Source organism: Humulus lupulus, chromosome 9, assembly GCF_963169125.1.
Source record: "Humulus lupulus chromosome 9, drHumLupu1.1, whole genome shotgun sequence".
NCBI classification, from domain to species: Eukaryota; Viridiplantae; Streptophyta; class Magnoliopsida; order Rosales; family Cannabaceae; genus Humulus; species Humulus lupulus.
This window is the reverse complement of record NC_084801.1, coordinates 36783215-36805964: the sequence shown is the minus strand read 5'-3', so window position 1 is coordinate 36805964 and position 22750 is coordinate 36783215. Positions and strand designations below refer to the sequence as shown.

At 38.6% G+C, this 22750-nt stretch overlaps 1 protein-coding gene across 1 annotated transcript in view; it reads right to left on the bottom strand.

Moving 5' to 3' along the window:
• LOC133800585 (pentatricopeptide repeat-containing protein At1g30610, chloroplastic) overlaps positions 1-22750 on the bottom strand; it is a 38513-nt gene that overhangs the window by 4083 nt on the left and 11680 nt on the right. The window contains exon 6 of the mRNA XM_062238585.1: positions 12070-12183. Coding sequence (XP_062094569.1) covers positions 12070-12183 — 114 coding nt within the window. The remainder of the gene's footprint in view (positions 1-12069; positions 12184-22750) is intronic.

The window sequence follows — 22750 nt, the reverse complement described above, 5'->3', positions numbered from 1 at the left end:
CACTTCGTGGGGTCATTGATTTTTTGCTTTTGGAATTGGGTGGGGTAGATGTCATATTGGGGATTAAGGGGTTGGAAACATTGGGCAATATGCAAGTAAATTGGCATACGTTGGTGATCAAATTTGAGATGGAAGGCACTTGGGTGACCTTGCACGGCAACCCCAGCCTTCGTAAATCTCAAATATTGTTGAAAGCTATGATCCATACTGTGCAACATGAAGGTCAAGGGTTTTGGGTTCAGTTAGAGACTTTGGCAATAGAAAAGAATGAGGATGGGTGCTACATACCCCAACGATCAATTCGCTATTGCAGAAATTTGATAATGTATTTCATATGCCTCCGGGGCTTCCGCCAACAAGAGCTAGAGAGCATACCATTACACTTTGTGAAGGTGCGGGGTCATTGACAGTTCGGCCCTATCGATATGCTCAAGTGCAGAAGGACGAAATAGAGCGTTTGATGACTGAGATGATAAGAGCGGGTATAGTCAGCCGAGTACAAGCCCATTTTCGAGCCACGTTATTGGTCAAGTAGAAAGATGGGAGCTGGCGTTTTTGAGTGGATTGCTGGGCTATCAATCGCGAAACAGTGGCTGATAAGTTTCCCATTCTGGTCATTGATGAGTTGTTGAATGAACTACATGGAGCCACTATTTTTTCTAGGCTTGATTTGAAATCCGGGTATCATCAGATTTGTATAGCCACTGGGGATGTGGAGAAGACAGCGTTTCGTACACACAAAGGACAATATCAATTCCTTGTTATGCCTTTTGGCCGTACTAATGCACCAGCCACCTTTCAAGCTCTCATCAATGAGGTATTTTGAGATTTTTTGCGCAAGTTTGTTGTTGACAGATAGGAAATCAATTCCTATTGATTTGGTTATTTATTAGTTTCCTAATTTGTAGGCTAACTTGTAGGGAATTTTGTTCTTATTTTTATTCAGTCATAAAGGGTATTATTCAGTATAACCCTATATAATACTGTTCATAGGTTGTAAATTATATACAAAAGTGAAATACAATTTTTTTCTTCACCAATTTTCACATGGTATCAAAGATTTAGGATCAATTCTCTATCCGGTGCTCTCTCCCAGTCGCACCCTCATCTCTCTCCGTTTTTTTTTTCCGTCGTTCCTTTTTTTTTCTCCTCAGTCGAAGTCGCACACTTCTTTTTTTTTTTTTTTCAGTCACATGTTTTAAATACCCCAGGTTCAGTTGCATGTTTTTTATAGCCCCAGGTCTAGTTGCACACTTTAGTCATCCCAGATTCAAACTAGTCCCTCTGCCTCTTCTCTAGCTATGTCAACCAGCGAGGAGGTCTCTTCTTAGACCAGTAAGGTCTATTAGTTCAAGTTAGACTTCGGTCAGCAACCTCCCAACTCAGTCCAGTGGCTCCATGGGTTCCCTCTATAGTCATGACATCAGTTTGCTTCACATCACTGCCCACAAACTCGATGGTAAGAATTATCTGCAGTGGGCAGTCTGTAAAATTGGTTATCTGTGGGCATGGAAAACTTGGGTACATCACCAGTGACCTTCTTGCACCTCCTTTGACTGACTCCACCTACAAGGTATGCAGGCTGAGAATTCTATTGTCCTTGCTTGGCTTATTAATTTGATGGATCCAAAAATCAGCCGCAGGTATTTATTTTTCAAAACTACTAAGGAGGTATGGGATGCTGCCAAAAAGATGTACTTTGATCTTGGTAACTCTTCTCAGATTTTTGAAATCCGCACCAAGCTCAAAGACATAAAGCAAGGAACTGTTACCCAATATTTTTCGGACATACAAGACCTGTGGCAGGAACTCGATTTGTATCTTTATACCACACCATTGTGCGCTAATTGCACTACAATACAGCGGCAGCAGTTAGAGAAAGAACGAGTTTTTGAGTTTCTTACTGGGTTAAATAGCAATCTCAATGAAGTAAGAGGTCGTTTGGTTAGTCGCTCTCCATTTCCTAACACTGAAGAAGCTTTCTCTGAGGTTAGACGTGAAGAAGCACGTCGTCGTGCCATGCTCACTACTCTTGAATTACCGCCCATAGAAAGCTCTGCTATAGTCTCAAAATCAGGTCCACCACCACATGGCAGATCCAATCCTGGCCCTAGGCATAATCGTAAAGGAGATAGACCTTGGTGTGATCATTGCCAATGTCACGACCACACTCGATCCACTTGTTAGGAAATTCATGACAAACCATCAAATTGGACTCCTTGTCGCCAGAATGACAAAAAGGCCTACCAAACTCAGAGTGAAAATAATATTGATCAGAGTAGCACTGCTGCCCCTTCCTTTAGTAAGGAACAACTCGAACATCTATACACACTTCTGAGTCAATCTTCCATGAAACCCAAGTCTAGTCCCAAGTCTCATAGTGCCTCAATTGCACATTTTGGTAATTTCTCTTCCACTGTCCAAACATGGATAAAAGATTTAGGCGCATCTGACTACATGACAGGTTTACCTTATTTGTTTGATTCTTATTGTTCATGTTCTACTAAATCTAGTGTCAAGATTGTAGATGACACTCATTCACCTATTGCATGAATTGGCACTATTAAATTGTCTATTGATTTACTTCTTAAATCAGTACTTTATGTTCCGTCTTTACAATGCAATCTAATCTTTGTCCACAAATTGACTGGTGGTAATCATTGTCTAGCTAAATTCATGTTAAATTCGTGTCAATATCAGGATCTACCATCAGGGAGGATGATTGGCAGTGCTAGGATTTGTAACGGACTTTATTTCTTTGAAAGAAAACATCAAATAAAAGAGCATTCTTCTCTGCTTCGTTTGGTTTCGAGTTCTATTTCTAATTCTAGTTCACAATAAGTTTCAAATTCTGTTTCTAATTCAAATTCTAAAACAATTATGTTATGACATTGTCGTCTTGGGCATCCAAGTTTTTTATATTTAAAACATTTGTTTCCATATTTTTTTATCAATAAAAAGGTTGCTGATTTCCAATGTGATATTTGTCAATTTGCAAAATATATACGGGTTTCGTTTCCTCAAAAGATGTATACACCTTCCAGTCCTTTCTCTCTTGTTCATAGTGACATATGGGGCTCTCAAAGGCCACCACTTCTAATGGTAAGCATTGGTTTATTACATTCATTGATGATCACACACATATCACTTGGGTCTATCTGCTTAGGCAAAAGTCTAAGGCATGTCAGGTTTTTCAAAACTTCCTTCATATCATCCAAACACAATACCAAACAACTATTAGAACTCTGCGTACAAACAATGGTACTGAATATTTCAATAACACCCTCGATCCCTATCTTCTATAGAATGGGATTGTTTATCAAAGCTCGTGTGTAGATACTCCACAACAGAATGGGGTCACCGAGAGAAAAAATCATCTCTTGGAAGTATCTCATGCTCTCATGTTCACTATGCATGTTCCAAAATATCTTTGGGGCAATGCTCTCCTCACTGCTACTTATCTCATTAACCGCCTTCCCAGTCAGCCTCTTCAATTCAGAACACCATATTCTATTCTTCACTTTCTTTATCCTCACATTCCTACTAATACTCTACCAGTCAAATCGAAGTAAACTGAATCCTAAAGCCATTAAGACAGTCTTTCTAGGCTATTCTCCTACTCAAAAAGGTTGTCGGTGTTATTGTCCCCTCACCAAAAAAACATATATCTCAATTGATGTCACTTTTTTTAAAAAATACTCCTTACTCACTCCCACCTCGTTTCAAGGTGAGCACATCTATCACGAGCAAGAAGCTCAGTGGTCATGAGGGTTAGAATTACCCCTAACCACTCATTTCTCTGATGGGCTAGAAATTATCCCTTCCTCTTCTCTAGATAAAAAAAAACTCTCCGTCTCCTGAGTCTGAAACTGATCAATCTCCTAAACATCCATCTTCGGAGGAAATCATTGAAACAGAAGGAGATACTCAAAACCAAAACATGCAGAAAGAGATACTAGTGTATTCAAGAAGAAATAAAAAAGTTACGAATCTTCAACACAGGCAAGAGGCCAATCCGGTGATAGAGTCACTTCCCTCAAAAGATCCAGGTATTCTCCCATCAAACACTCAGTCAGATCGAGATATTCCTATTGCATTAAGGAAAGGAACTAGATCCTGCACTCAACACTCGATTTCAAAGTTAATTTCTTATTCAAAATTGTCATCTCCATTTAAAGCATTTACCTCTAGTTTATCAGATGTGATTCCCCGGGATATCAACGAAGCACTTGCTACTCAATCGAAAATAGCAGTTCTTATAGTGCTTAAACAAAATGGACCTTGGAGATTAGTGGAGTTACCACTAGATAAGAAGGTAATAGGATGCAAATGGGTGTTCACGATCAAATACAACGGAAATTGATCTATTGAGATGTACAAAGCTCGGTTAGTTGCCAAGGGTTTTACTCAAACTTACAGGATTGACTACACTGAAACATTTGCTCTGGTTGCCAAACTTAACACTATCAAAGTGTTACTTTCGCTAGCAGTTAACCTGGATTGGGAGTTGGATCAACTTGATGTAAAAAATGCATTCTTGAATGGTGAACTGGAAGAAGAAGTGTACATGAGTCAGCCTTCGAGGTTTGAAGAATCTCTCGATACAACCAAAGTCTGCAAACTGAACAAATCACTCTATGGCTTGAAACAATCTCCTCGAGCATGGTTCAATCGCTTTTTGAAAGTTGTCAAGGGTCTTGGATACGTGCAAGGTCAGACCGATCACACTCTCTTTGTTAAACACTCAGGAAAAGGGAAAATGTCAGTGCTGATTGTGTATGTTGATGACATAATTGTCACTAGTAACGACACTGAAGAGATAAATCCAATTAAAGAAATGTTGACAAAGGAGTTCAAAGTCAAGAACCTCGGTGCACTCAAGTATTTTCTGGGAATGGAATTTGCTAGAAGCAAAAGAGGTATTTCTGTGTCCCAAAGAAAATACAATCTTGATCTGTTAAAGGAAACAAGTATGCTCGGTAGCAAGCCTAGTAGGACTCCAATCGAGCTCGGAGACAAGATGTTTGAAGGAAGTTCGGTTGAAAAAGGGCGGTACCAACAGCTAGCAGGGAAGCTTATCTACCTCTCACATACTAGGCCCGACATGGCCTTTGCAGTAAGTCTGGTCAGTCAATATATGCATGATCCGTCCCAGGGACACCTAAATGCATTATATAGACTTCTGAGGTATCTCAAGCAAACACTAGGAAAAGGCCTTTTCTTCGGAAAGAAAACCGAAAGAAAAGTTGAAGTGTTCACAGATGCAGGCTGGGCTGGGTCAGTTGACGATAGAAAGTCTAAATCTAGGTATTGTACAATTGTATGGGGCAATGTAGTAACATGGCGAAGCAAAAAGCAAACAGTTGTTGCAAGAAGCAGTGCAGAAGCAGAGTATAGAGCCATGGCCCATGGAGTATGTGAAGCAATATGGATCAAACGCCTATTAGAGGAATTAAAGATTGAGTATGAAGCCCCCATTCAGCTTTACTGTGATAATCAGTCTACCATCAATATTGCACATAACCCTATAGATCATGACAGAACTAAACACGTATAGGTAGATCGTTACTTTATTAAAGAGAAGATTGATGGAGGAATTATTAGCATTAAATATGTTCACACAGATCAACAATTGGCTGATATTCTCACAAAGGGATTATCTGAACGAGCATTTGATTTCCTAGTAATCAAGCTTGGACTCATCAATATCTTTAGTCCAACTTGAGGGGGAGTGTTGACAGATAGGAAATCAATTCCTATTGATTTGGTTATTTGTTAGTTTCCTAATTTGTAGGCTTACTTGTAAGGATTTTTTTTTTCTTATTTTTATTCTGTCATAAAGGGTATTATTCGATATAACCCTATATAATACCGTTCATAGGTTGTAATGGTTGTAAATTATATATACAGGAGTGAAATACAATTTTTTTCTTCACCGATTTTCACATTTGTGTTGGTATTTTTTGATGACATTTTGGTGTATAGCCCATCTTAGGAAGCTCACGTAGACCACTTAGAATTGGTGTTAGCAAGGTTACACCAACATCAGCTATATGCCAATAGAAAGAAGTGCTTATTTGCCTAGCAGAGTGGAATACTTGGGCCATCTTATATTAGCAGAAGGGTGGCGGCTGACCCTACTAAGTTGTCTGCAATGGCAGAATGGCATGTTCCGAAGACAAAGCGAAAGGGATTTCTTGGACTTACACGTTATTATAGAAAGTTTGTTAAAGGATATGGGAGTATCGCATGCCCACTCACTGATCAGCAGCGAAAAGACACTTTTAAATGGTCTCCAGAGGCTCAAGAATCTTTTATCCATCTCAAGAAGGCAATGTGTTCTGTTTTGGTTTTGGCTCTACCAGATTTTTCTAGTCCATTTGTTGTTGAGGCTGATGCGTCAGTGTCTAGTTTGGGGGCTAAACTTATGCAAAATCAACGCCCCATAGATTTTTTCAGTAAGGTTTTATCACTCATAGCGCGTACCAAGTCAGTCTATGAGCTTGAACTAATGGCCATTGTGTTGGCTATTCAAAAATGAAGACCATACTTGTTAGGCCGAAAGTTTTTAGTGAGGACAGACCAACGTAGTTTGAAGTACCTCTTGGAACAGCGGCTCGTCGCTACCAAACATCAGCAGTGGCTTACAAAGATACTTGGATATGACTTCGATATTCAGTATAGACCGGGACTCGAAAACAAAGTTGTTGATGCTTTATCTCATATGCACTAGGAGGCATCTTTGGCTGCGATTTCAGTTTCTAGTCTGATGTCTATACCAGATTTGCAAGCTCATGTAGCGACTAACCCTCATTTCATCATTTGTCCAAGATTATTCATGACTTGAGTTTGGGTCAAGATGGTGGAGATTACTCTATGCATCAGGGCTGTTTGAAATTTCATGGACGTTTGGTGCTGCCTTATTCTTCTCCTTCCATTCCGATATTGCTGCAAGAGTGTCATAGCAGCCATGTGGGGGGTCATTCCAGAGTCATCAAGACATTTTAGTGGCTGGCAGCTGATTTATATTGGCAGGGAATGCGTAAGGACGCTCAAAGATATGTGGCTGAATGTGTTACGTGCCAACAAAACAAGTATTTGGCACAATCACCAGCAAGATTACAACCTCTTTCGATTTCCGAGCAGGTTTGGGAGGATGTATCTATGGATTTTATAGGGGGTTGCCTATCTCTAATGGGTTCGATTCTATTTTTATGGTGGTGGACCGTTTAAGCAAGTAAAGTCACTTCATCCCACTCCGACATCCCTTCTCCGCTCTTATGGTGGCAACAATTTTTGTTAGGGAGGTCGTCAAATTCCACGACATTCTGTGTTCAATAGTGTTGGATCGTGACAAAATCTTTCTGAGTTGTTTTTGGAAGGAGTTGTTCCGTCTTCAAAGCACGGTACTCAAACACAACACGACATACCATCCTCAATCTGATGGTCAAGCGGAGGTCGTAAATCGCTGCTTAGAGACCTATCTTCGTTGCTTCGTGAGTTCCAAACCAAGCAAGTGGGCTGAGTGGTTACCTTGGGCGGAATATTGGTACAATACTTCATATAATTCATCTGTGGGGATGACATCCTTTGACAGCTAGGAAATAAACGTTTCCCATAATGATTTCAGTTTCCTAGTCTATAGGAATTCCTCTTCATTGTATTTATTTTGTATTAAGAGGGTCTGAGATGAAATAATGTATATAAACCTTGTTTCTATATTGTAAAAATACAAAGAAATAAGAAATACTTTTTTTTCTCACAAATTTAGATGGTATCAGAGGTGACGAATCCTCTCTTTCTGGTGGTATCCCATCTTCTCAGGCGACGTCCCAAGGTTCTCCTCTCAATCCAACGACATCCCATCTTCTCAAGCGACGTCCCAAGTTCTCGAACCAGTTCCTGTCAACAGTCCGGCACACTTCCAGGCACCTGCCCCTTCGTTTTTCCCAAGCAGCTAGGTTTCCTTTTGTCTCTGTCGTTCGCCACCTTTCCCAGGTCTCCTTTTGTCTCTGTCAGACTAAAGCCCACTGCTGTTCCAGGCCCAAGTTTTTTCCTCAATCTTTGTCTCTGTCCCAAGTCAAAGCCTAGTAGCCCAAACTGCTGTCCTAGGCCCAACTTTGAATCTTTGTTCAGTTGATTCAATTTTTTTTGTGTTCCACCGTTCATTTTTTTTATCCATCTTTGGCCCATTTTTTTCCCTGATATTGTTCAGCCAATTGTCTCCTACAATGTTGACCAATGAAGATGTTTCTTCTCATAATAGTGGAGCTACCCCTTCAGCTCAAATCCAATCCGGTGGTTCCATAGGCTCTCTGTATAGCCATGATAATAGCTCTCTTCCTATCACAACCCACAAACTTTATGGAAAAAATTATCTTCAATGGGCTCAATCGGTCAAACTTGTCATTTGTGGGTGTGGGAAACTTGGGTACATCGTTGGTGATTTGCCTGCACCATAACATTGTCTTTACCACCTTTGTCCACGTGCCCTCCCAACACCGAAGTAAACTTGATCCTAGAGCCATAAAAACAATTTTCCTAGGATATTCTCCAGCACAAAAAGGCTATTGTTGTTACTATCCCCTCACCAAGAAATTCTACATCTCCAGTGATGTCACCTTTTTCGAAAATTCTTCATATTTCACTCTCACCTTGCTTCAAGGGGAGCACATCCATCACGAGCAAGAAGCTTAGTAGTCGTGGGGTTTAGAATCATCCCTAGACATGTCCTTTCCTCCAGAGCACATTCCTAAACCAGATTCATCTTCTCATCCTCAAGATCAAAACATGCTGAAAGAAATTCGAGTGTATACCAAACGAGAAAGAAATAAACAAGTATCGAATTCTCATCACAGTCAAGAGGTTGTTCCAGTGATAGAACCACCTCTCCCAAAAGATTCAGGTACTTTACCCTCAAACACTCAATCAGATCTAGAAGTTCCTACTACATTAAGAAAGGGAACTAGATACCCAACACCCTATTTCAAAATTTATCTCTAATGCAAAATTATCATCTTCATTTAAAGTTTTAACCACTAATCTATCAGATGTTGTGATTCCCAGGAACATCAATGAAGCACTTGGTACTCGATGGAAGCAGCAGTTCTCGAAGAGATGAAAACATTTGAGCAGAATGTAAATTGAAGATTAGTGGAGTTACCACCAAACAAGAAAGTAATAGGATGCAAATGGATCTACTGAGAGGTACAAAGCACGGTTAGTTGCCAAGGGTTTTACTCAAACCTACGGAATTGACTACATTGAAACCTTCGCTCCAGTTACCAAACTCAATATCATCAGAGTATTGCTCTCGCTTGCAGTCAACTTGAATTGGGAATTGCATCAACTTGATGTAAAAAATGCATTCTTAAATGGTGATTTGAAAGAAGAAGTGTACATGAGTTAGCCTCCGGGTTTTGAAGAATCTCCCTATACAACCAAAGTTTGCAAGCTAAAAAAATCACTCTACAGCCTAAAACAATCTCCTCGAGCATGGTTCAACCAGTTCCTAAAAGTAATTAAGGGACTCAGATACATACAAGGTCAAACTGACCATACTCTCTTCATCAAACACTTAGAAAGATTCTAATTGTGTATGTTGATGATATCATTGTCACTGGCAACCATACTGAAGAGATGATTCGAATTAAAGAAATGTTGGCAAAGGAGTTCGAAGTCAAGGATCTCGGTGGTCTTAGGTATTTTCTGGGAATGGAATTTGCTAGGAGCAAAAAGGGGATTTCTGTTTCCCAAAGAAAATACACTCTTGATCTCTTAAATGAGATAGGAATGCTAGGCAGTAAACCTAGCAAACTCCAATCGAGCTCGGAGACGAGAAAAATATTTGAAGGAAGCCTAGTTGACAAAGGGAGGTACTAGCAACTAGTAGGGAAGCTTATCTACCTCTCACATACCAAACCAGATATTGCATTTGCAATAAGTCTGGTCAGTCAATATATGCATGACCCATGTCAAAGACATCTTAATGCAGTATGTAGAATTCTGAGATATCTAAAGCAAACACCAAGAAAGTGTCTTTTCTCCAAAAAGACGACTGAGAGGAAGGTTGAAGTATTCACAGATGCAGACTGGGTTGGGTCAGTTGATGATAGAAAGTCTACATCTGGGTATTGTACAATTGTATGGGGCAATGTGGTAACATGTTGAAGTAAAAAGCAAACAATGGTTGCTAGAAGCAATGCGAAAGCAGAGTATAGAGCCATGGCCCATGGAGTGTGCGAAGCAATATGGATCAAACGCCTCGTAGGGGAGTTGAAGATTGAATATGAAACTTCCATTTAGTTTTACTGTGAAAATCAGTTTACCATCAGTATTGCACATAACCCTATACATCATGACGGAACTAAACACGTGGAAGTGGATCGTCACTTTATTAAAGAGAAGAACGTTGGAGGAATTATCAGCATGAGATATATTCATACAGATCAACAGTTGGCTGACATTCTCACAGAGGGGTTATTCGATCAAGTATTCAATTTCCTAGTAAACAAGCTTGGACTCATAAATATCTACAGTCCAACTTGAGGGGGAGTGTTGAATGCCAGGAAATAAACATTACCAAATATCAAACGTTTCCCATAATGGTTTCAGTTTCCTAGTATATAGGAATTCCTCTTTATTGTATTTATTTTGTATTAAAGAGGGTCTGAGATGAAATACTGTACATAAACCATGTTTCTATTTTGTAAAAACACACAGAAATATTTTTTTCTTCTCACAAATTTAGAAATCTTTCTTGGTTGTATATCACAGAGAACCACCGCCCTTTATCCGTTTCAACGGTGGAAGAGCAACTCAAGGCTCGGGATGAAATATTGGACACACTCAAAATGAATTTGCATCGAGCTCAACAAAAGATGAAGTTGCAAGCTAATAAGAAACGTAGAAATGACCAATTTGAGGTTGGTGACTTAGTGCAAGTCAAGATGAGGCCTTACCATCAACGGTTTTTGGCTAAACGTCGCAATTAGAAGTTGTCTCCCAGGTTTTTTGGACCTTTTTCAGTCATCAAGCGGATTGGGGCTGCTGCCAATAGACTCCAATTGCCACCAAGTTCGATGTTGCATCCCGTATTCTCTGTCTCCGTTTTGCGTACTACATTGGGGCCACATCAACAGGCTACTGCACCAGCAGGTCTGATCACTGAGCTTGAATAGACTTTAGAGCCAGAGTGTGTGCCATATATACAACCAGGGACTTAGAAAACGCCACCACAAGCTTTAATCCAATGGACGAACTTACCTGCTTTTGAAGCCACTTGGGAGGACTTCAACACCATTCTGGAGCAATATCCTCACTTTAACCTTGAGGACAAGGTGAGACTTTGGGCAAGAGGTATTGATAGACCTCCTCTCACGTATGTGTACACAAGAAAAGGTAAGAGTGAGAAGAATGTCAAGTCAATAGCTGAAGGGGACACAACAAAGAATTAGTTAGAGGAGAGTGACTTGTGTATCAGTAAGGTGCATGGAACTGAGATGTACCTCTGAGTAATAGAATAGGTAGGAGAGTAGTAGATATTTCGGGTAGGGAGAATGTGGTTGTAAACCTTTTGGAGATAATTCAGGCTCTCGAATTCCTGATTATTCCAATACAGATATTCCATTTCTATACCTATCATCTTCTTGGACCAAAAAGATCCTTTCCATTTGCTATTTCTTAAAGATCAGACATTTCCCTGGATGACAATATTTGAGGATTCCCTGAGACCTAGAAACAATCTAACTTCAAGAGAGCTGTTTATTTTTCTAACTAGTAAGACCGAATAAACTTTTCCCTTTTAAAGGAAATGACAGCAAATTATGAATTAATGTCAAAATTAACATGAAAAAGCAAGTAAAGCTTGGTTATACGGTAATCATGTCAATGAAACCAAGACAAAAATTTGTATCATAAGCACCAACAAAGCAGATAAAAGCACTGTAACAAAACTGAATAAGAAATATGTTCAGATAAGTTACTTAAAAAAAACTACTAATTATTGGAACTGATTATTAACAAACAAAAACAACAGCCAGGAAGAAAGAATCTCAAAGCATCTATAACCTCCATAATTAGTCCGTAAGTTGTGGCTGTAGGTTGTACACTTTTTTCCTTTAATTGCTGCAAAACCCAAAATGCTCCTTCCCATTGTTTCCTCTGAGCACAAGCATTTAAAACCTGAAAAGACAATAACTTTTGTTTACATATAGATATAAATAAGCTTGCATTGGATATAAAAAATATCTATGGAGTCAAAAATTGACAAGCTCACTCTTACAAAGAATCTAGGTCAATCAACACAGTATTCTAGGAACATGTAAGGAAACATGAATCATCAATATAATGTGTTGCTTTCCTGTCCGACTATGTAATTACAAAGTTACCATGTAATTGGAGATAACTGATGGGTCCTAATTACACTCTCTAATTCTCATAGTCCCATGAGAATTGAGTGTAATTATCAAATACTATCCGTTTTAAATAGTATTTATTACATAATATTATTTTTCTATGTAATGTTTTACCAAACTTGGCAATAGGTTTTCAGAAGAAATTGATACTTGACATCCAAACACACCTTGTATTTTAAAATATATTGTAATTACTAAGATATGTAATTACTACCCTAATAATTACACGACCTAATAATTACCCAGTAACACGGCCTTGAAAATGTAAAGATTAAAGATTTTATCAGAATAAATAATGTTTAATTCTAGGCGGATATGGTTAACAATTCGCGTATATGTCAGTATTTGCAACAATAAATTATAATATCAATTGATGTAGACAGAGAAAAGAAACTTAAAAGACAAACTAATCCTATAGAAATAGCATGTTACCAAAGTCTGCAGACACATGCATGCATACGAATTATGACAAAAATTCAATAATTCTTTTAAATGACAATTTAGACCCTGTTTTTTGCAAAATGGAACAAAAGAGTACCCTAGACTAGATTTTAGTCAAACTTTTTTTAAATATGACCAAAATACCCTCAAATTTTAATTTTAATTGAATTTTCTAAATCATAAATGTGTATTCTTTATTTGTAATTGTAGAAATATTAGAATTATTTTTTATTCATTTATTTGTTTGGATCCGATATTATTGTAAAATTTATTTTTTATTTATTCTTTCCTTGTATAGTTATTCTCAGTTTTTGTCCTAGAACATTCTGTTCACAACAGAATAAGGAAACGAGCTTCTTTCCTTCTGTATATAACAAAATGTTTGTAATTATTTTAAAATACAATTAATAAGAATTATTTAGAAATTCTTACATGGTATCAGAGCAAGATTCTAAACCTAAATTTTCTCTGCCTTCCCTCACAAAAAATAATCCAGTCGCCATGTCTGACCTCAAAGAAAATCTCCTAGTCAATTTCCCACCAATGATTTGTCCAATTCAAATCCTCCTTCTCAGTTGACTAACCTTCCTCCCACCAATTCTCCTCAAGTCCTTGATGGCTCTCCTCTCCCAATCACCTGCCATAAACTCAGTGGCCATAATTATCTTCAATGGTCGCAGTCAGTCCTCATATACATCTCAGGCAGAGGGAAAGACGAATATCTGACTGGTGCAATTGTGGAACCTAAAGAAACGGATGCTTCTTATCGCCAATGGAATTCTGAGAATCATACGGTAATGTCCTGGTTAATCAACTCCATGCTTCCTGAAATTAAGGAAAATTTTCTCCTCTATCGTACAGCCCAAGAAATATGGGATGCAGCCCGTGACACATATTCCAGTTCTGAAAATACTTTAGAACTTTTTGAAACAGAAGCAAAACTCTTCGAGTTAAAGCAAGGGGACTCCACAGTCACACTATTACAACACCATCACAAGGTACTGGCAACAACTTGATCTATTTGAAGTGTATTCTTGAAAGTGTCCCATCGACTCTAAATTGTACAAGCACATTGTCGAGCAAAAGAGAACTTTTAGATTCTTATTGGGTCTGAACAAGGATCTCAATCATGTCACGGGAAGAATCATGAGTGTCAAACCATTTCCTCCTATTCGTGAGGTATAAGGGAGGAAAGCAGACAAAAATTGATGATGCCTGATGCAAATTCACACTCAAACAGATCTGCGATGCTCACTCATGCTTCCTCTCAGGATAACAGGCCTCAGAAGGGGGGCAGACCATGGTGTGACCACGGTAAAAAGCCTGGACATTTCCGTGAAACTTGCTGGAAGATTCACGCAAGCCCGTTGACTGGAAACCAAAACCCCGTGGTGATCAAGGACGGGCTAATGTGGCTGCCACCTCTAAAGATTCATCCAACAAAGTCAGTCCCTTTTCACAAGATCAGCTTGCGGCCCTGCAGAAGTTTTTTGGGCAGAACTTAGTGGCACAACAATCAAAACCATCTTCCTCCAAAGCACATGCTAGTACGATGAGTACTCAAGGTACCACCTCCCACGCTTGTGCTACAAATTACAACAACACTAGTCCTTGGATAGTGGATTCTGGGGCATCCGACCATATGTCAGGTGATTTAAAGGCTTTTCATACTTTCACACCGTGCATTAAACTCACTACAATCAAAATTGTTGATGGATCACTCTCCAACGTGATGGGAACAGGATCTATTCACCTCACAGATGAACTTCATCTTTCATCTGTTCTTTTTGTTCCCAAACTAAACTGTAACCTGCTTTCCATCAACAAACTCACTAGAGATTTGAATTATGTGACTAAAATCGTAATCTTTGTGAATTTCAGGTTGTGGGCTCGGGGAAGGTGATAGACAATGCTGAAATGCGTGGTGGTCTCTATATTCTCAAGAACACTCCCACAAATAAACAAGTTCACAAGTCAAGTTGTGTTTTCAATTCTGTTTTCGATACTAGTTTCAATTATGTTTCTATGTCCAATGAAAGTTTAGTTATGTTATGGCATTTTCACCTTGGACACCCAAATTTTAATTATCTTGAACGCATGTTCCCTCATTTATTTATTAATAAAATGTCCAAGTTTTTTCATTGTAAAGTGTGACAACTTGCCAAACATAGTTAAATGAAATGGATTTAGTTTTTTTGATATATTCACTGTACACAAACCGTGTATATAAAGGATTACAAAGATATTACAAGGATCCTTATTTAGGGAAATAATTCAAAGAATAAAGTTAGGGAAATATTCCCTAATAACTACTTTCCTAAATAATAACTAGACAGCTTTACACAGAATAAAACTTAAAATAGAATAGATTTTCCTACACTCCCCTCAAGTTGGTCGAAAGATATTCTCCATGGCCAGCTTGCAGTTAAGAAATTCAAACTGCTTTTTGAGCCGTCCTTTTGTGAAGATGTCTGCCACTTGCTCTCCAGTAGGAATGTAAATCATGCACACTAGTCCAGTTTCTATTTTCTCCTTAATGAAGTGCTTATCCACTTCAATATGCTTAGTACGGTCATGTAACACCGGATTGTGAGTAATAGCAATTGCAGCCTTGCTGTCACAATATAAATTCATAGGAGACGGTTGTAAGGATTTTAGTTCTTCAACTAATCTTCTTATCCATAAGATTTCACATATGTCGTGAGCCTCAGCCGTGAACTCAGCTTCAACACTACTTCTGGCCACTACATTTTGCTTCTTGCTTCGCCATGTAACTAAGTTACCACCTACAAAAGTACAATAGCCAGAAGTAGACCTTCGGTCTTCTATGCACCCAGCCCAATCAACATCAGTGTAGGCTTCAACTTTTAGATGTCCTTGTGATTTAAACAAGTCCTTTCCTTGGTGTTCCTTTCAAATACTGTAGAATTCTATAGACGGCTTCAAAGTGTTTTGGACTAGGTGAATGCATAAACTGACTTACCATACTTACCGAGAATGCATTGTCAAGTCGTGTATGTGAAAGATAAATCAGTCTCCCAACTAACCTCTAATAACGTTCACGACCTTTCACATTTTCTACTCCTGTAGGTCGCAATTTGACATTAGGTTCAGTAGGTGTTTCAGCAGGTTTGCATCCCATCATTCCTGTCTCATTCAGTAAATCAAGCACATACTTACGTTGGCTTACAAAAATACCTGCCTTGGATCTTGCAAATTCCATTCCAAGGAAGTATTTTAATGCTCCCAAGTCTTTGATTTCAAATTCTTCACCAATTTTTCTTTTCAGCTTCTCTATTTCACAAGAATCATCTAGAATCATCCCCAGTTAGCACAATGTCATCCACATACACAATCAGGACCGCCATCTTTCCTTCCTCTGAATGTTTGTAGAACATAGTGTGATCAGCTTGACTTTGAGTGTAGCCAAAAAGCTTAAATACCTTACCAAATCGTTCAAACCAAGCTCTAGGAGATTGCGTAAGTCCATACAAGGATTTCTTCAGTTTACAAACTTTCCCAACTCCAAAGCTTTCTTCGACACCAGGTGGGAGACTCATATACACTTCCTCCTCCAGATCTCCATTAAGAAAGGCACTTTTCACATCTAACTGGTGCAAAGGCCAATTAAAATATATTGCTAGAGACAGTAGAACCCGAATAGAGTTAATTTTTGCAACAGGAGCAAATGTCTCTTGATAATCTATTCCGTAGGTTTGGGTGAAACCTTTAGCCACAAGCCTAGCTTTATACCTCTCAATACTTCCATTAGCTTTGCTCTTAATTGTGAACACCCATTTACAACCTACAATTTTCTTCTCCCTTGGTAACTCTACAATCTCCCATGTCCCATTTTTTTTAAAGCATCCATCTCTTCAAATACTGCCAACTTCCAACTCGTTTCACCCAATGCTTCCTGTATACTTCTAGGCACAACAAGTTCTGAAATATTAGTAATAAATGCTTTATAGGTATCAAATAGGTGATTGTAAGAAATGTATTTGGCAATTGGATGTGCACGAGTTCCTTTTCTAAGGGCAATGGGAAGATCTAGTGTTTTGGGTATAGGTTTATGACTCAAATCAGGTTGTGAAGGCACAATATTATTTGGAGATGAAGGAGAAGAAGGATTACCTGGAGTACTTGAAGGACCATGATTCAGGGCTTCCGTTTGGTCTTGTGCAGGGATGAATAAATGGTCTTTACCTCTTTCAGAGATGTTCTTCCTGGAATAAACCACAGGCTCAAGGTTGTTACGATTTTTAATCAATCGTAGCAATTCTGTTTCTGACAAACCAAGGTTAGGTTTGGTTTCAATAGATGTGGACTGAGTTTTTTTAAGAGAAACATCAAGAATAATCCTAGGTAAAGGTTCAACAATTTCCAAAAAATTTCGTTCTTTTGTTGAATTCTCCCCCTGAATTAAATTTTTGGAGAAATAAGGAGTATTTTCTAGAAAGGAGACATCCATAGTAGTATAGATACGCTTAGTGATAGGATAAAAACACTTGTATCCTTTTTTATTAGGGGGATAGCCCAAGAAAATACATTTTTCAGCTCTAGGATCTAACTTAGACTTAGACCTTTTTGGAAGATGAATATAAACAATACAACCAAGAATCTTTAATGATAATTATGAATGAATTCTAGATGCTGGAAAAAACTTTTTCAAACATGCCAATGGAGTAGTGTATTGTAAGACTTTAGTGGGCATTCTATTATTAAAGAAGGAGCAGTAAGAACAGCACCCCCCATAAATATTTTGGAATGTTCATATAAAACATCGTGGCACGAGCTACCTCTAAGTGTTTATTTTTTCTTTCAACTATTCCATTTTGTTCAGGAGTATCTGGACATGTAGATTGATGCAAAATACCTTTGTCTTTTAAAAATTTCTCAAGGTGTTATTGAAATACTCTGTTCTATTATTAGTTCTTAAAATACTGATATTTGTTTGAAATTGATTTTCATTCATTTTGTAAAAATTTGTAAATATCTGTTCAACTTCAGATTTTTCCCTCATTAAATAAACCCAACAAAGATGAGTATGGTCATCTATAAAAGTAACAAACCATTTTTTTCCAGAATTGGTGGTAACCTTTGAAGGTCCCCAAACATCACTATGAAATAGATAAAATTGTTTTGAAGAATGATAGAGTTTTAACATAAGATTTTCGTTGGCTCTCTCATTAAACAACTTTCACACTAAAAAGATAAAGGATTTAACCTTTTAAATAGTGCTGGAAACAAATGTTTTAAATAAGAAAAACTAGGATAGCCCAATCTATAATGCCAAACCATTATTTGATCATGAACAGAAAGAGAACTAAAGCTACTTAACCCTTGAGCAATTTTATTATTAGATGTCTTATCTTCGAAATAATAAAGGTCATTAATCATCCTAGCATTGCCAATCGCCTTCCCCGAACTCTGATCTTGAAAGAGACAATGAGATTCATAGAAAATCACACAACAATTAGAATCTCTAGATAATTTGCTGACAAATAAGAGACTGCAGGTAAGTTTAGGAACATGGAGGACAAATTTAAGATCTATCCCCTCAGAGATTTTAATTAAACCTTTTCCTGTAATAGGTGAGAAATTACCATCAGCTATTCTAACTTTTTGATTTCCTGGACAAGGTATATAAGATTCAAAAAATTTAGAAGAGTTTGTCATATGGTCAGATGCTCCGGAATCTATTATCCATGGAGTAGAAGAGTTCTGAAAACAATTTAGAGCATTTATGTCTAATATTTCGTTACCTGTATGTGCAATAGAAGCAGTAGGAATACCAAATGAGGACGAGGTAGTGTTCAGCAGTGCATGAAGGTGATCCATCTGCGCTTTAGTGAAGGGGCTGGACTCGGCTTCATGTGCAGTAGGAATGCGACCAAACCTTTCTCTCTCTGCTTTGCTCTTCCAGTTTGCTGGCTTGCAGTGTATTTTCCAACAGGTCTCTCGAGTATGGCGAGGTTTATTACAGAAATCACACCAAACTCGTGGTTTTTCTTCAGTCTTTTGTGAGTATGGGATGTTCCTAGTATATCCTGCTCCCATGGTGGCCAAGGCTGAACCCTCAATAGCAGATCCAAGTCCTTTCTTTCCCAACATAACACTCCTTCGACTCTCCTCTCTTCTGACTTCCGAGAACACCTCACCAAGAGGAGGTAAAGACTGTCTTCCAATGATTCTCCCCCTTACCTCATCAAACTCAACATTAAGTCCAGCCAAGAACTTGTAGATTTGAGTGTTCTCAATAGTTTTCTTGTGATGTTTGCCATCCTCTGCAGATGTCCATTTATATGCGTCAGAGATCCAGGTCTTGCCATATTCGTTTCAGCGAATTAAAATTCTTTGTAACAGTGTCCTCTCCTCGTCGTATCTCACCTAGTTTGAGATTCAACTAAAATATCTGGGACTGATTTTCAAGATCAGAATACATCTGAACAACATTCTCCCAAAGCTCCTTTGTCGTGGGGTAGCACATGTAGTTTGAGCTGATTTCCTCCTCCATAGAATTCACCAGCCACGCCATGATCATAGAGTTTTCAGCATCCCAGGCTTCATAGGTCGAGTCCTCCTTTGCAGGAGCCTTTTTCTCACCTGTTAGATATCCCATCTTCCCACGACCTCTCATGGATATCCGAACAGATTGGGACCATCTCAAAAAGTTATCCCCATTCAGTTAGATAGTGGTTATTTGGACAGAGTGGGAGTCAGATGAAATGGTTTTGGCTGGAATAGTTTGCGGAACAGTGGTGGATATAGCTGGAAGGTTTGTGGATTCATTTGAGGCATCAGACATGGTGAAGAAGGAGAAGGGAAACACAATGCAGAAAAGAACAATTAGGGCTAGGAATTGGCTAGCTGTGATACCAAGTTAAATGAAATGGTTTTAGGTTTTTTGATATATTCACTGTCCACAAACCGTGTATATAAAGGATTACAAAGATATTACAAGGATCCCTATTTAGGGAAATAAATCAAAGAATAAAATTACGGAAATATTCCCTAATAACTACTTTCCTAAATAATAGCTAGACAGCTTTACACAGAATGAAACTTAAAATAGAATAGATTTTCCTACAAACATACTCGAAGTATTTACTCTAGCCGCTCTTAAAAACCTTCCCAACCTTTTTCATTGATACATAGTGACATTTGGGGACCTTCAAGGGTAAAAAATGTTAATGGTTCCAAATGGTTTGTCTCTTTTATTGATGATCATTCTAGAACACCACATGGACCTTCCTCATGAAAAAAAATCTGAAACTGCATCTATTTTTAAGAAATTTCATTCCATAATTCAAAATCAATTCAAACAAAAAATTCAGGTTTTAAAAACAGATAATGGGAAGGATTATTTCAACTCCATCCTTGGCCCATACTTGTTAGATCAATGAACTGCCCATATTAGCTCCTGTGTTGACACCCCTCAACAAAATGGAGTGGCTGAGAGAACGAACAGGCACCTTCTTGAAGTCTCTCGATCTCTCATGTTTTCAAATCATGAGCCTAAACACTTTTGGGGGGGGAAGCCTTATTGACTGCCACTTATCCTATAAACCGTATGCCTAGTCCTGTTTTAAGGTTCAAAAACCCACAAAATCTGCTACTTCAAGCATTCCCTCAACTCTCAACTTTCTCCTCAGATTTGACACTCAAAATATTCGGATGTGTTGCTTTTGCCCATATCTATGATCACAAATGAACAAAACTTGACCCCAAATTGCATAAATGCATCTTTCTTGGGTATTCTAGTACTCAAAAGGGGTACAAATGTTACTCTCCAATATTTAAAAGAGTATCATACTCTAGATGTTACATTTTTTTAACATGAATAATTCTTTCCCAAATCTAGTATTCAGGGGGAGACTTCCAGGGAATACCAACTTTGGGTAACACTTCAAGACACTCAGATTGCTTCCATTTCGCCCAATGTTTCCTCATCTACATCATCTGGTTCTCTATTACCCTCTCAACCAGATGTGTATCAAGAAAACACAGCCAACCTTCCGTCCTCCACAACTCCAACAACCAACCTTCCGTCTTCCTCACCTCCAACAGCCAACCTTCTGTCTTCCTCACCTCCAACAGCCAACCTTCCGTCCTCCTCACCTCCAATAGCCAGCCACCCATCCTCAGCAAACACTCTAAAAAATTCACCTCCAAACTCCCCTTCTCAAGTACCTCCTCATACACAACTTGAAAAAGAAAACAAAGAACTTCGTGTTACAAAAGGGGAAAACTTGGAAATATAGAGGCTGACATACAAAGCAAGGATTGTTCAAACACACATCCGAGCTCCCTCAACCTTGAAAATCATGAAGGAAAGGATTCAATTACTCATAAGCTGACACCATAAGCTGACACCTACTGCTAATGATGATTTGAATTTGCCTATTGCTCATCAGAAGGGTGTTAGAAAATGCACTAGTCGCCCCATGGGAAACTAACTCCTATGTATCGAGCCTTTGTCTCTCTCTTGATCTTGTTCAAATTCCCACAAACATTCACGAGGCACGATTGCTGTCGATGAGGAAATCAATGCTCTTGAGAAAATGAAACATGGGTTCTTGCTGAGTTGCCTCACGGAAAGCAGGTAGTTAGATGTAAGTGGATTTTCCCTATTAAGAACAACTCAGATGGGAGCATCAACAGATTCAAAGCACGGTTGGTTGCCAAGGGATTCACTCAATCATATGGTGTTGACTATCATGAGACCTTTTCTCCTGTTGCCAAACTCAATACAGTAAGAGTTTTGTTATCAATTGCTGTGAATTGCAATTGGCCTTTACATCAGTTGGATGTCAAAAATGCATTCTTGAATGGAGAATTAGAAGAAGTCTATATGGAAACTCCCCCAGGTCTGAAGAAAAACTCCAATGGTCAATTGGTATGCAAACTACAAAAATCTCTCTATGCCTTGAAACAGTCACCGCGAACATGATTTGATAGGTTTGCAAAGTCAGTTGTCAGAATTGGGCACACTCAATGCCAGGCTGATCACACCTTGTTAGTGAAGATCTCTTCAACAAGGAAGCTCGCGATTCTAATTGTATACGTAGATGACATAACCCTAACTGGAGATGATTTTGAGTGAAATTTCAAACCTCAAGAAATTTCTAGCATCTGAATTTGAGATCAAAGATCTACGATCACTCAAATACTTTTTTGGGATGGAGGTAGCCCGATCTAAAGAAGGGATCATCATATCTCAATGAAAGTATATCCTAGATCTTCTTAACGAAACTGGAATGCTAGGGAGTAAGCCAGCAAATACTCCAATGGACCCCAACTTGAAAACAAGCCGAATTGGTGAATCAAATCCAGTAGAGAGGGGGAGTTATCAAAGATTAGTTGGAAAACTAATCTATCTCTCTCGTACCAGACCTGATATTGCTTTTCCTGTCATGTTGTGAGTCAACATATGCATAGTCCGACTGAGGAGTATTTGGAAGTTGTTCTTTGCATTCTAAGGTACCTCAAAATGACACCAAGTCTTGGGTTGTACTTCAGAAAACATGAAAACCGAGACTTGGAAGTTTACACAGATTCTAGTTGGGCAGGAGAATTGACTGATAGACGATCAACAAGTGGTTATTGTACCTATGTATGGGGAAATCGAGTCACTTGGCGCAACAAAAAACAATCAGTGGTTTCTTGGAGTGGTGCAGAATCAGAATATCGTGCATTAGCCTTAGGAATATGTGTAGGAATGTGGATTAAAAGAATGTTGAATGAGTTAAAAATTGAGACTCCTGCTTCTTTCAAAATGTTCAGTGATAGTCAAGCTGCTATCAAGATTGCTAAGAATCTAGTTCATCATGACAGAACAAAGCACATTGAAATAGATAGGCACTTCATTTTTGAGAAGCTAAATTAAAAAA